Source organism: Macaca thibetana, chromosome 20 (genome assembly GCF_024542745.1).
Source record: "Macaca thibetana thibetana isolate TM-01 chromosome 20, ASM2454274v1, whole genome shotgun sequence".
NCBI classification, from domain to species: Eukaryota; Metazoa; Chordata; class Mammalia; order Primates; family Cercopithecidae; genus Macaca; species Macaca thibetana.
This window is the reverse complement of record NC_065597.1, coordinates 52,188,836-52,203,607: the sequence shown is the minus strand read 5'-3', so window position 1 is coordinate 52,203,607 and position 14,772 is coordinate 52,188,836. Positions and strand designations below refer to the sequence as shown.

The window sequence follows — 14,772 nt, the reverse complement described above, 5'->3', positions numbered from 1 at the left end:
TTGCTGTGTTGTCCAGGCTGGTCTCAAACTTCTGGCCTCAAGCAGTTCTCCTACCCCAGCGTCCCAAAGCCCTGGGACTACAAGCATCAGCCACCATGCTTAGCTTGTTTTCTAATTAGTAGTTTAAGATGACAAAACTACATGGATGACAATAATTTCAATCATAATTCTAAAGCAGTGGTAGCAAATTCTTAGATTTTGCTTACTATATAGCAGGGACTATTCTATGAGTTTTACATATATTAACTTATTTATTTATTTATTCATTTTTTGAGGTGGAATCTTACCCTGTCACCCAGGCTGGAGTGCAGCGGCACAATCTTGGCTCATTGCAACCTCCACCTCCCAGGTTCAAGTGATTGTCCTGCCTCAGCCTCCTGAGTAACTGGCATTACAGGTGTGTGCCACCATTCCCAGCTAATTTTGTATTTTTAGTAGAGACGGGGTTTCACCATGTTGGCCAGGCTGCTTTTGATCTCCTGACCTCAAGTGATCTGCCTACCTCGGCCTCCCGAAGTGCTGGGATTACAGGTGTGAGCCACTGCACCTGGCCTATTAATTTATGTAATTATCACAGCTAGCCACAAGTAGATACTAGTACTATTCTAATTCCATAGGTAAGGGGAGACTGAGGCACAGAGTTATGTAGTTTACACACAGCCTCAAAGCTCTTAAATGTCAAGCAAAGATTCAAACCCAGGCAATAAAACGACAGAGTATGTGCTGACATACACTTTCTATCTGGAATGAAGAAGTGCCATGTGATCATTAGTGCCACATTCCTTTCTCTCCACCAAAATGGTGTTGGTTCTTGTCTAGCAGTGCTGTCGTGTGAAGCGGATTTTCCGCCGCTGAGATGAAGTTTCACTCTTGTTGCCCAGCCTGGAATGCAGTGGTGCGATCTCGGCTCGCTGCAACCTCCAACTCGCAGGTTTAAGCGATTCTCCTGCCTCAGCCTCCCTAGTAGCTGGGATTATACTTGCCTGCCACCACACCCAGCTAATTTTTGCATTTTCAGTAGAGATGGGGTTTCACCATGTTGGTCAGGCTGGTCTCAAACTCCTGGCCTCAAGTGATCCGCCTGCTTCAGCCTCCCAAAGTACTGGGATTACAGGCATCAGCCACCGCACCTGTCCTTTTTTCTTTTTGAGGCAAGAGTCTGTCATCCAGACTGGAGTGCAGTTGCACAATCTTGGCTCACTGCAACCTCTGCCTCCCAGGTGCAAGTGATTCTCCTGTCTCAACCTCCTGAGTAGCTGGGATTACAGGCACATGCCACTGTGTCTGGCTGATTTTTGTATTTTTAGTAGGGACGGTGTTTCACCATGTTGGCCAGGCTGGTGTTGAACTCCTGACCTCAAGTGATCTACTCGCTTCAGCCTCCCAAAGTGCTGAGATTACAGGCATGGCCACCATGCCTGGCTGAAAGTGGTGAATTTTTGAAAAAGCGATAGTGTATATACAATGGTGTACACTAATATTGTTTCCTGGCGTTTTTCATATATAATTTGAGGTTTTTTAGATCAGTTTTTGTAATTCAAAAAGTAATACCACATGCAGAGTACAAAAATTAAAAATACAACAGGGTAGACAAGGAAAAGTAAATCTCTCTCTTGCCCCAGACCTTGGTCCTCTAATCTGGAAAGCAAGGCTGCCACATTCCAGAATTTTTCTATGTACATAGAGATTCTTTTTTTCCTTGAAGACAGATGGGCGTATACTATCCATATTCCTCTCTACTTCACTTTTCAAGAGTTTACCCTAGAGGTCATTTCATGTCTGTATCTGTCTTCCTTCTCTTGTTTTCATGGCTATATATAATTTCGTTATACAGACATGCCAGGAGTTATTTCCAGATTCTTCCTATGTTACCTAATGCTGTGATAAACATTCTTGCATCTTAGCAGATACGTGTAAGTGTGTCTGTAGGGTAGATTGCTTTCGGTGGAGTTGGTGGATCACAGGTTGAGCATTTATTTTTTATTTTTTGAGATGGAGTCTCGCTCTGTCGCCCAGGCTGGAGTGCAGTGACACAATCTCGGCTCACTGCAAGCTCCGCCTCCCAGGTTCACGCCATTCTCTCCTGCCTCAGCCTCCCGAGTAGCTGGGATTACAGGCACCCGCCACCATGCCCGGCTAATTTTTTGTATTTTTAGTAGAGAAGGGGTTTCACCGTGTTAGCCAGGATGGTCTCGATCTCCTGACCTCGTGATCCGCCCACCTTGGCCTCCCAAAGTGCTGGGATTACAGGCGTGAGCCACCTCGCCCTGCCAGGTTGAGCATTTAAAATGGGTGTATCCTGCCCAATTGCCCTTCCAGGGCTACCCAAGTTTATGCTCCCGCCAGCACTGTGCTGGTGCCTGCCCTTCAGTTGTTTTCCTATGCTGGGTGTGCCTCATCAGACGTCAGCCTCTACTGCTTAAAAATAGGATGATGATGTTTTATTTTGCATATTTAACAAACCCTTAGAGTAATGTCTTACCTTCTCTTTCCCTCCTAGGTGAACATGGGTGATCGGTTTGGGCAGATCATGATTGAAAACCTGCGGAGACGCCAGTGTGACCTGGCGGGAGTGGAGACTTGCAAGTCATTAGAGTCACAGGTCAGAGAGCAGGGACTGGGACATCCATTTGGACCGTTAGTCAACCAAGATATATAAAGGTCTTTCTTTGCAGATACGATCATGGAGAAGCCCTGTTCAGTGCCTGCCACCATAGGCTGCTGAGCCTCCATGTGGGCCGCTAGTTCATGATACTGGGAAGACCAAGTCCTGCTTTGCCATCTTGGTGTAGAAAATACACATTTACATTTCCTACACCCTATTATTTTGACTTTGTATTATGCAAATTTTCAAACAAAAAGGTAGAGGGAATGGTAAAATAAAAACACACGTCCCATCACCTAACTTCAGTATTACTTATTTTATCAGTATTATTTCCTGTATTCTCCCACAATTTTTTTGTTGATGTTGGAATATTTTCAGGCAAATCCCGGACAGCACATGATTTCACCCCTAAATACGCATGTGAATCACCTACCAATAAGGACTTGCTTCTCCCAGGATGATGATGACACCATTTCACAGATCATACCTCACAAGCTGACAACTCCTTCATAGCGTTTAATGCCCAGTTCATGTTCAATTTCCCCAGTTATTTTAAAAAAACCTTTTTTTTATAGTTGATGTGTTTGAATCAGGATTTAAACGTTGTCCACACTTTGTAGATGATTGATATGTCCCTTAAACCTCTTTGACTCTATAGTAATGCCCCCTTCCTTTAAAAAAGTCATTTATTTTTTCTCAAAACAACTCCCACCCCTGCCCCCATATAAATAGGTTCATTTTTTTGGGTGGGTGTGGTGGCTCACACCTGTAATCCCAGCACTTTGGGATACTGAGGCAGGCAGATCACCTCAGTTCAGGAGTTCCAGACCAGCCTGGCCAATATGGTGAAACCCCATCTCTACTAAAAATACAAAAATTAGCCGGGCGTGGTGGCACACGCCTGTAATCCCAGCTACTCGGGAGGCTGAGGCAGGAGATTTGCTTGAACCTGGGAGATGGAGGTTGCAGTGAGCTGAAATCAAGCTACTGCACTCCAGCCTGGGCAACAGAGTGAGCCTCTGTCTCAAAATAAATAAGTAAATTAAAAAATAAATAAATAAATAGGTTCATTTTTACATGTCTTTTGTCACATAACCATTAGAATGCTTTAAAAAACTGTCGCTCATAGAAAAGTTCTTCCTTTATTTCTCTTTGGAAGTACTTTAGTGAATTTCTCCCCATTATAACAATGCTTGTTCAGTATGGAAAGTTGGAAAGTAAAAAGAAGATATTAGGGTCTAGGATGTGCTTTTGAGAAAGGAGTCAGCTCAGAGGAGGTCTGGTGTGCTTAAGAGCGTCTCAGTGCCTGGCACACTGGCTCACACCTCTGATCCCAGCACCTTGGGCAGCTGAAGGGGGAGGAATCGCTTGAGCCTAGTAGGTCATGGCTGCAGTGAGCTGTGATCACACCACTGCACTTCAGCCTGGGCAACAGAGTGAGACCTTGTCTCTTTAAAACAAAATAGTGTCTCAGATTTGTAAGCCAGTGCCTGGTAGTTCTCTAGTTCTCCATTTCTCTTCGTTGCACGTTTTAGAAAGAACGGCTCCTGTCGAATGGGTGGGAAACAGCATCGGCCGTCGACATGATGGAGTTGTACAACAGGTTACCTCGAGCTGAAGTGAGCAGGTATGGGGTTGGTGAGCGTCAGCTTGATGGACATTCATTGTGAACTGAAGGCATGATTGCCTCTATTCTTTAATGCAGAAAAACAGAACAATATGTGGAGATTTCATTTAAAAAAAAAAAAAAAAACACAAGGCCAGGCACGGTGACTCACACTTGTAATCCCAGCACTTTGGGAGGCATAGGTGTGCAGATCACTTGAGGTCAGGAGTTCGAGACCAGCCTGGCCAATATGGTGAAACCCCGTCTCTACTAAAAATACAAAAATTAGCCAAGCGGGGTGGCACGCATTTGTAATCCCAGCTACTCGGGAGGCTGAGGCAGGAGAATCGCTTGAACCCCGGGGCGGGGGCGGAGGTTGCAGTGAGCTGAGATCATGCCACTTCACTCCAGCCCGGGTGAAAGAGCGAAACTCTGTCTCCAAAAAATAAAATAAGTAAAAATGCAAAAGTTAGCCAGGTGTGGTGGCACAGGCCTGTAATCCCAGCTACTAAGGAGGCCGAGGCAGGAGAGTTACTTGAATCCAGGAGGCGGAGGTTGCAGTGATCTGAGGTTGTGCCACAGTATCCAGCCTGGGTGACAGAGCAAGACTGCTTCTCAAAAAAAAAAAGACCCTAACTAGACCTATTTTGAAACAAGTTAAACACTGATAGCAGCTTGAAAGTAACTCATTAGCTATTAGCTGAGATAGGGCTTATGCCCAAACTGATTATTTTAGTTGAAACAAGCAGTTACACCTGGAAAACTCCCAGAGCAACCTTGGCAGTGGAAATTTTACATAACTTTGGAGAGGGAGGAAAACGACGTTGCTCAAGGACGTATAAGGGGCTGGAGGGTTTTTAAATGGACTTTTCTCCCCATTATAAAGGAAATCTATGCTTGTGGTTCTAAAAAGTTCCTCAAGCATTATAAAGTGCATGAAGTATAAAGTAGTTGTCCCCTCTGTAGTCACACTTGGGAGGTAGCAGTTCTTAACATATTGGGGAATATTCTTTTCCTAGATAGAAAGATAAATATTTATTAATACATAGATTTCTATTTTTTTAATCCATGGATTCATACTACACATACTGGTCTGTAAACCACCATCCTTTTTGAAAACAATAGATTGTATTTGCCTTTACATATCAAAATATTGAGGGTTGCCATATCCCATTTAAGGGTACAAAGGGCCATGCGTGGTAGCTCATGCCTGTAATCCCAGCACTTTGGGAGCCCAAGGCAGGTAGATCACCTGAAGTTAGGAGTTCGAGACCAGCCTGGCCAACATGGTGAAACCGTGTCTCTACTAAAAATACAAAAAATTAGCCGGACGTGGTGGTGGGCGCCTGTAATCCCAGCTACTTGGGAGGCTGAGGCAGGAGAATTGCTTGAACCCGGGAGGCAGAGGTTGCAGTGAGCCGAGGTCACGCCATTGCACTCCAGCCTGGGTAACAAGAGCGAAACTCTGTCTCAGAAAAAAAAAAAAATAGGGTACATAGTATTTATGTTGATATGTGGATATAGTATATTGATAATAATTTTTAAATAATTAAAAATGTCTGTAGCTAGGCATTTAGTTGCGGTGTCTTGTTTATTCATCTTGTTTTCATTTCCCTGTTATAAACAACACTGGAGAGAACATCACCGTTGTGCATCTATGTACAGCCCTAGTGCGCACTTCAGCTCTTTTTTTTGGAATCACTCTGTGCTTCCTGATTCCTGCTTTCTTCTTGTCTTTGGAGACCTAAGATCAATAGCCTTTGGTCTCTTACAAGATCATGAGAAGAATTTTTGGCTTTGCTTTTCCATATAACTTCTTAACATTTAGACGTATCACTGTTTTTCCCAAATATGTACGTGAATAATTGGCCATGAAAGCCTGGAGGGTTTGAGAAAGTGCTGTCTCCACGTGATCAGGTCAGTGCTTCCTGGATTCTTCTGGAAGCATCCTTCTCCACAGGCTGGTTTTCATTTGCTATATGTCAAGACGACTGTTTTGAACACCCCTGACACGGGTTTGCTCTGGGACTGCTTCTAGATGCCCAGAAAGGAGCCTATGACTAGCATCAACCACAAGGAAACTCTTGCCTCCAGGAAGTCATTTGTCTCATGTTTCCAGGACTTCTGTAGACAGCAACATGTAACCCTCGTGGGGGTGGTGGGTAAGGAGATTGGAAGGCCTTTGTCTATCTATGCCAGGCCGAACAGCCTGTCCAGCTCTGTGAATGCCACGTAGTTTGTATCTGCTTTCGCCAGAAACTGTGGAGTATAATAGGAAGCCTAAGGCGAGGCTATTCATTGAACAAATGCTGAGTGTCTGCTGTGTACCTGGCACTTTTGTAAGCACCAGGGTTACAGCAATGATCAAAATAGGACAAAAGACATTCCTGCCCTTGGGAGCACTCTTTCTAGTGAACAGCTTAATAATTAGTAGTGTCTCCTGATAGCTGTACTTGGTAATAACTGTCTTGGAGCCTTCAGTATGGTGATGGATTTTTCTAGAACTTGGTATCAGATCTGCTTTGGATGTCTCCTGGTAGAATGACTTGGGAAGCAACCACATTAGTTAATGTGTAGTCATTCTTACTTCAGATGTGGTCCTGAGACCTGCATACCAAGATGGGAATGAACTCACAAATACAGAAACATGCACAGACATGCACATGTGTTCACACCTGTGCATACGTGCATATAACAGACAAGGCCTGGGCAAGTGGCAGGACTCGATGTTAGCAGTGGCTATTGTGAATAGTAGGAATATGGATCCTGTTTCTTTTTTTATTTTATTCTGTATACTTTTTGAAAATGCCTGACTTTTCCTCCATAGTGTGTACATATTTTGACATAAACTTTTTTTTTTTTTTTTGATAGAGATGGAGTATTGCTATATTGCCTAGGCTGGTCTCAAACTCCGGGCCTCAAGTGATTCTCCCATCTTGGCCTCCCAAAGCTCTGGCATTAGAGGCGTAAGCCACTGCTCCTGGCAAACAGAAACTTTTTTAAGAAGCTGTTTCCATGTGTTTGTGCATATTTCTCTCTGTGTGTATATATTTATTTATTTTATTTTATTTTATTTTATTTTTTTTTTTGAGACTGAGTCTCGCTCTGTTACCAGGCTGGAGTGCAGTGGTGTGATCTCTGCTCACTGCAACCTCTGCCTCCCAGGTTCAAGCAATTCTCCTGCCTCAGCCTCCGAATAGCTGTGACTACAGGTGGGCACCACCACGCCAGGCTAATTTGTGTATTTTTGGTAGAGATGGGGTTTCACCATGTTGGCCAGGCTGGTCTCAAACTCTGACCTCAGGAGATCCACCCACCATGGCCTTCCAAAGTGCTGGGATTACAGGCATGAGGCGCTTCACCCAACCTGTGTATGTATATTTAAAAGTTTAGATTTACAAGGCTTTTTTGGAAAAGTCATACATGCATATAATTTTTTATAAAGCCAGAATAAAGTAGTATAGAGTAAAAGCAACCCTCCTCACTGATGGTCTACTCCCTTCTCTCTCAAGAGACAAGTACCATTTCTGGTTTCTTCTGTGTTTTCCAAAAGTCTGTACATATACAGACAAATTTGTCTCACTTTTTCTTTACATGGAGAGTGGTGTACTGTGCACATTACTTGCTTTTTAAATCACACAACTTGCTTTTTAAATTCCATGATATGTCTTGGAGGTTATTGCATATTAATACGTATGGACCTACCCCATTTTTTAAAATGGCTGCGTAGTGTCCTGTTTTGACGGTATCAATCTGCTTCAATTTACTCTGCCTGTCTCCTCCAGTTACCACTAGTTTTTCTTACTGAAGTTTAACAGCTCTTTATATAGTAAGGAACTCAACCCTTTGCCACTTGAAGTGCAAATATATGTTTCTAGTTTGTCATTTGTGTTTTGACTTTGTTTTGACTTTGTTTCTTTTCAGTGAAAAGAAATTAAAGTGGAGCCACATCATAATTACTATTTTATAGCCGCCTTCTTTCCACTTAATCTATCGTGAACATTTTTTCATATCCGTAACTATGGGCCATGATCTTCCTTTTCAATGCAGACCCTGGGATTGTTCTATTTTAATTCTTCCCACAGGATAGAATCACTTGAATTTCTGGATGAAATGGAGCTGCTGGAGCAGCTCATGCGGCATTACTGCCTTTGCTGGGCAACCAAAGGAGGAAATGAGCTCGGTGCGTGACTGTACTTTTCTTGCCTTGACCTGGAAGTAGTGAACTTTTCTTTTTCCTTTTCTTTCCCTTTCTCTCTTCTTTTTTTGTCTTCCCTCTTTCCTTCTCTCTTCTTTCTTTCTTGTTTTGAGACAGGGCCTCACTGTGTCACCCAGGCTGGAGTACCGTGGTACGGTCATAGCTCACTGCAGCCTCCAATTCCTGAGCTCAGGTGATCCTCCTGCCTCCTGAGTAGCTGGGACTACAGGAGCCGGGCTGATTTTCTGTAGAGGTCTCTCTAAGGCTGGTCGTGAATTCCTGGCCTCAAGTAGGCTGGGCACAGGTTCTCACGCCTGTAATCCCAGCACTCTGGGAGGCTGAGGTGGGGAGATCACTTGAGGTCAGGAGTTCAAGACCAGCCTGGCTAACATGGTGAAACCCTGTCTCTATTAAAAATACAAAAAAAAAAAAAAAAGAAAAAGAAAAAAATAGCCAGGCATGGTGCCAGGCACCTGTAATCGCAGCTACTCGGGAGGCTGAGGCAGGAGAATTGCTTGTACCTGGGAGGTAGAGGTTGCAGTGAGCCAAGACTGCGCCATTGCACTCCAGCCTGGGCAAGAAGAGCGAAACTCCATCTCAAACAATAAAAAATAAATAATTCCTGGCCTCAAGCAGTCCTCTTGCCTCAGCTTCCCAAAGTGCTGGGATTACAGACATGAGCCACTGTGGCTGGCCGGAACTTTTCTTCTTCCCAAACTGAAAGATATATTTGGAACTTTGGGCCCAGAAAGAACTAGAGGATCATGTACAAGTATCCGTGAGCATATCCAGAGAATTTGCTGTTATATCTTGTGTGTTTTTATAGCACAAAAACCAGGAGAACTGTTTAAGCCACATAGCCCAAAACAACCCTTGAGAGATGTACTGTGGAGTTCCCGCAGCTGGAAGGTAAAAGAGCTTGAGAGTTTAAAGTAAAAATCTCCAGAAAAGTAACTGGCGTGTCTTTTCCATCCACTTGCAACCAGGTTCACTGGATGTGAAACGCACAGATCCTTACATCTCCCTCACGAACCCAGGCAGCTAGCGGCTGGATTTTCCCTCTTCTTGTTAAGGTGCACATCCCTGTCTGTGGCCAAGTAGGGCCACGGGGAGCAGGTGTGGATCCATCTCTGTGTCTTGTTACCTTGGTCTTGGTCCTGGTCCAGCTCCTTTTCAGCTGCCCCCTGCTGGGCTTGCTTCGCCCAGTGGTTAGGCTTTGAGTGTCTCTCCAGACCGATGGAGGCCACTGTAGATCCCAGTTCCGGCCTTCAGTGGAATAGCTTCCTTTCAAGCTTCCCTCAGTGACATGCAATCACAAGCAGGCAGCTGATCCGAAACAGAACTTGACAGAGGCAAGGACCTCCCCCATCCCCTATGCAAAAATTCCAGGTTGACTTGAGACTGATTAATCAGCCCCTTTGGACTTGTCATTCCACACAGAATTGCCTAACTGTGCAGCTCAGCCCACACAGACCTTTCACATTGGTTTGGTTTGGTTTTGGTTTTTTTGTTTGTTTGTTTGTTTTGAGATGGAGTCTTGCTCGTTGTCCAGACTGGAGTGCAGTAGCATGATCTCGTCTCACTGCAGCCTCCGCCTCCTGGGTTCAAGTGATTCTCCTGCCTCAGCCTCCTGAGTAGCGGGGATTACAGGCATCCACCACCATGTCCAGCTAACTTCTGTATTTTCAGTAGAGACGGGATTTCACCATGTTGGCCAGGCTGGTCTCAAACTCCTGAACTTAAGTGATCTGCCTGGCTCGGCCTCCCAAAGTGCTGGGATTACAGGCATGAGCCGCTGTGCCTGGCCTTCATGTTTGTTTTGGATTTAAAGTCATTTATTGGTGGACTGAGCACAGTGGCTCACACCTGTAATCCCAGCACTTTGGGAGGCTAAGGCAGGCAGATCACCTGAGGTCAGGAGTTCGAAAGCAGCCTGGCCAACATGGTGAAATCCCGTCTCTACTAAAAATACAAAAATTAGCTGGGTGTGGTGGCGCATGACTGTAGTCCCAGCTACTTGGGAGGCTGAGGCAGGAGAATCTCTTGAACCTGGGAGGCAGAAGTTGCAGTGAACTGAGACTGTGCCACTGCACTCCAGCCTGGGCAACGGAGCGAGACTATGTCTCCAGAAAAAAAAAAAAAAAGTCACTTATTGACGTATTTTTATATTATCCTCCTCTTAATTATATTAAAAAAAAAATACTTCGTAGTAGGAAAGTTGAAAGCTTCTAAAAAATATAACAAAGAAAATCCACCTGTATGCCTGTCAGTCAGAGATGATCTCTTGCGACTTTTCCCTTCCCCTCTATTTCTAAATACTGTTTTTTGTTTTTTTTTTTGAGGTGGAGTCTCGCTCTGTCGCCCGGGCTGGAGTGCAGTGGCCGGATCTCAGCTCACTGCAAGCTCCGCCTCCCGGGTTCCTGCCATTCTCCTGCCTCAGCCTCCTGTGTAGCTGGGACTACAGGCGCCCGCCACCTCGCCCGGCTAGTTTTTTGTATTTTTTTTAGTAGACACGGGGTTTCACCGTGTTAGCCAGGATGATCTCGATCTCCTGACCTCGTGATCCTCCCGTCTTGGCCTCCCAAAGTGCTGGGATTACAGGCTTGAGCCACCGCGCCCGGCTGTTTGTTTTTATAATGAATTAAATTTTTATATTTATGCAACTTTGATTTCAAGTGTTTTCAATTTAATATTATAACTTTTAGTACTTCCCCCTGGCAATTAAAAATGCTCAATGAGCATAATTGTAATGGCTTTATAATATTATATTATGTCACTATGGGTGAATTAATTTTTCCTTATTTTTGGAAACATAGGTTATTTGTAATACTTTTAAGTGAACTCTAGTTCTAACAAAGGAACAATATATTGAGCATTTTAATGTCAGGAATTTCTTTTGTCCCCACTGACCCCTGGCTGCTTTGGGACATCAGTGCTTGTCTGTGTGGAAGATCCATCTCTGCCTTTGCTCAAAGTTCAGCACATAAAGGGTAGATTTTTGGCGTTAACTGCAGACAGTCCATAAACTGTTATAATGCTTTCTTAATCCTTGTAAAACCACCCATAAACACAGTCTTGCCCAACCTTTTGTCCTTGCGAAACCTCTTTTATGTTAGCAGGCGGGCGGTGCTGCAGTGGTCAGCAGTGTGACTGGTGCCCCTGAGCCGGTCACTGGGGGTCCTCTCAGGGCCTCTGCTCCTGGCCACCAGGGTCTCCTAATGGTGTCTGTGTGTCTCCCCTCAGGGCTGAAGGAGATAACTTATTAATCTGTTGAAGGCTTATGCCGAGCCAGAAGCAGAAGCCACTCGCCCTCCTGGAGGATACCTGCAAGCTCCCTGAGCAGTGGGCGGGCCTCGTCTGCAGGTCTCATCCCACACCCTGAGAAGCCTCGATCACTACAGTGGTCGCACATGTTCCTCTTCCTGTTCCTGTTGACATGTCGGTGTTTAAATAAATCTCACTTGCCACCAGTTTCCTGTGGTTGGAACTCTGCTGGCTGCCGCTGCTCATTCTGTGCCCCATGGGTTGGGCGGGCCAGGGTTCACCTCTGTGTTAGCTAAAGCCAAGGACCCCAAGTCTGCTTTGACCTTGGCTTACTCCCTGTGAGTCACACTCGGCCCATGACCTTGAGTCCATTTTAGGATCTGCTCCCTCACGTGCTGTTCGTTGCACATGACATTGTGCCTCACACCCTGACCCCTGGCCTCCACCAGATGCGAGGCTAGTGCTCTTCTCCAGCACCTGCCTCGGCCCTGGCCACGCTGGCCTGTTCAGTTGCCTCCTTCATCTTGGTCATGGTGGCCAGCTGAAGGATGACCCCTAAAGTGTCCATGTCCTGATCCCCAGAGCCTGTGAGTGTGTGTTACCTTCTGTGGCAAAGGGGCTTTGCAAATGGGATTAGGGGTTTGAGATGAAGAGGTAGTCCTGGGTTATCCAGGTGGGTCTGATAAGAGCACAGAGTCCTCATTAGAGGGACAGACGAGACGTCAGAGTCAGAGGAGGAGAGGCCCAGAAGACAAGAAGCAGAGGCAACCAGGGGATGCTGCCTAGGGCAATAGCAGCAGACCCTCCCTCAGCCTCCAGCCGGAACTGCCTGCCGACACCTTGATGTTAGCCCAGAGAAACTGATTTCAGATTTTTCACCTCCAGAGCCGTAAGAGAATACATCTGTGGTGGTTGTTTGTTTCTGAGATGGAGTCTTGCTCTGTTGCCCAGGCTTGGAGTGCAGTGGCATGATCTCGGTCCACTGCACCCACTGCCTCCCGGGTTCAAGTGATTCTTCTGCCTCAGCCTCCCAAGTAGCTGGGATTACAGGTGCGTGCCATCATGCCTGGCTAATTTTTGTGGTTTTAGTGGAGATGGAGTTTCACCATGTTGGCCAGGCTGGTCACGAACTCCTGACCTCAAGTGATCTGCCCGCCTTGGCCTCCCGAAGTGCTGGGATTACAGGCATGAGCCAATGTGCCCAGACTGATCTGTGATGTTTTGAGCCACCAAGTTTGGGGCTTAAACTTAACAGCCACAACTGGAAGTCACTGCAGTTATGAGATAGGTTGGTAGGGCCCCTGAGTGATGACCTCATATTTCAGAAACAAGGCCTGTCCCACACCTGTCTGCTGAACTCCCTGAGTGATGGCTAGGCTTCGTCTACAGGGACTTCTTAGTTATGAGACTGGCGTTGTGAGCCGGAACCTGCATGTGCAGGGTGGCACTGCAGAAGCCCTCAGCGCTGTCCTTTGTTGAAGAGGTAACAGCCCCTCTTCTACCATTCAGAATCCTTAAATCAGAGTCCTCTAGAGTGTGAGCCCTGCACCTCTAGTGGCATGCTGGTTGATGGGGTGTGTTCCTATAAATAAATATCTGTGATAAAATGTATAAATTCGGTGCAGTAAGATTAGCAACAATTTAAAAAAGAATAATTTTAACAGTAAAAGGTTATGTGAATGTGGTCTTTGAAGATAACTAGCCTGGTGCAGTGGTGCACACTGAATCCCAGCACTTGGGGAGGCTGAGGCAAACGGATCATGAGGTCAGGAGTTCGAGACCAGCCTAGCCAACATGGTGAAACCCCCGCCTGTGATCCAGTTCTTTGGGAGGATGAGGTGGGCAGATCACAAGGTCAGGAGTTCGAGACCAGCCTGGCCAACATGGTGAAACCCCATCTCTACTAAAAATAACAACAAAAAGTCTGGGCTTGGTGGTGGGCATCTGTAATCCCAACTGCTGGGGAGGGCTGAGGCAGGAGAATTGCTTGAACCCAGGAGGTGGAGGTTGCAGTGAACTGAGATTGCGCCACCGTACTCGAGCCTTGACGACAGAGCAGGACTCCATCTTGGAAAAAAAAATTAGCTATACTCATTTTTGGACCTCAACTGACCTCAGGTAACTGAAACCTTGGAAAACAAAACCACGGGAAAGGGGGAACTCTGGTATATGTACAGCATTAGCAGAAACAATGTTTACTTTTGTTGTTGTTTTTGGAAAGGGCCTTGCACTGTCTCCCAGGCTGGAGTGCAGTGGTGCAGTCATAGCTCTCTGCAGCCTCAACCTTCTTGGGCTCAAGCGATCCTCCTTCCTCAGCCTCCCGAGTAACTGAACCACAGGCACACACCACCACGCCTGGCTATTTTTTAATTTTTTGTAGAGACAGTCTCCCTGTGTTGCCAGGGCTGGTCTTGAACTCCTGGGCTCAAGTGATCCTCCCATCCGTCCTATTCCAAATTCGATGTTGAAATTAGGCCAATTAAGAACCCTACAATGGCCTCCACGTGCTCAAGTGAAGAGAAGAGTCACATGCCTTTCACTTTAAATCAGAGCTGGAAACGATTAAACAGGAAGGCACGTCAAAAGCTGAGATAGGGTCGAGTGCGGTGGCTCACCCCTGTAATCCCAGCACTTTGGGAGGCCGAGGTGGGCGCATCACCTGAGGTCAGGAATTTGAGACCAGCCTGGCCAACATGGTGAAACCTCATCTCTACTAAAAATATAAAAAGTAGTCAGGTGTGGTGGCGGGCACCTGTAATCCTAGCTACTTGGGAGTTTGAGGCAGGAGAATCGCTTGAACCTGGGAGGCGGAGGTTGCAGTGAGCCAAGATGGCACCACTGCACTCCAGCCTGGCTGACAGAGTGAGACTCCATCTCAAAAAAAAAAAAAAAGTAATAATAAAAAAGGAGCTGAGACAGGCTGAAAGCTAGAGCTGTGGAGCCAAACAGCCAAGTTGTGAATGCAAAGGAAGAGTTCTTGGAGGAAACGAAAAAGTGCTACTCCAGTGAACACACGAATGATACGAAAGCGAAACCATATTATTACTGATAGGGAGAAAGTTCGAGCGGTCTGTATGGAAGATCAAACCAGCCACAACC

At 45.8% G+C, this 14,772-nt stretch overlaps 1 protein-coding gene across 2 annotated transcripts in view; it reads left to right on the top strand.

Annotated features, from left to right (window-relative positions):
* The window catches only part of LCMT1 (leucine carboxyl methyltransferase 1), a 70,379-nt gene extending 58,498 nt beyond the window's left edge, over window positions 1–11,881 (top strand). The window contains exons 8-11 of one of the 2 annotated variants that reach the window (XM_050773839.1): window positions 2,501–2,602; window positions 4,141–4,232; window positions 8,297–8,394; window positions 11,653–11,881. In XM_050773839.1, the coding sequence (XP_050629796.1) occupies window positions 2,501–2,602; window positions 4,141–4,232; window positions 8,297–8,394; window positions 11,653–11,675 (315 nt within the window). In that variant the 3' untranslated portion in view covers window positions 11,676–11,881. The remainder of the gene's footprint in view (window positions 1–2,500; window positions 2,603–4,140; window positions 4,233–8,296; window positions 8,395–11,652) is intronic. The other variant, XM_050773840.1, reaches the window with a different exon arrangement.
* Window positions 11,882–14,772: the final 2,891 nt, after the last annotated feature.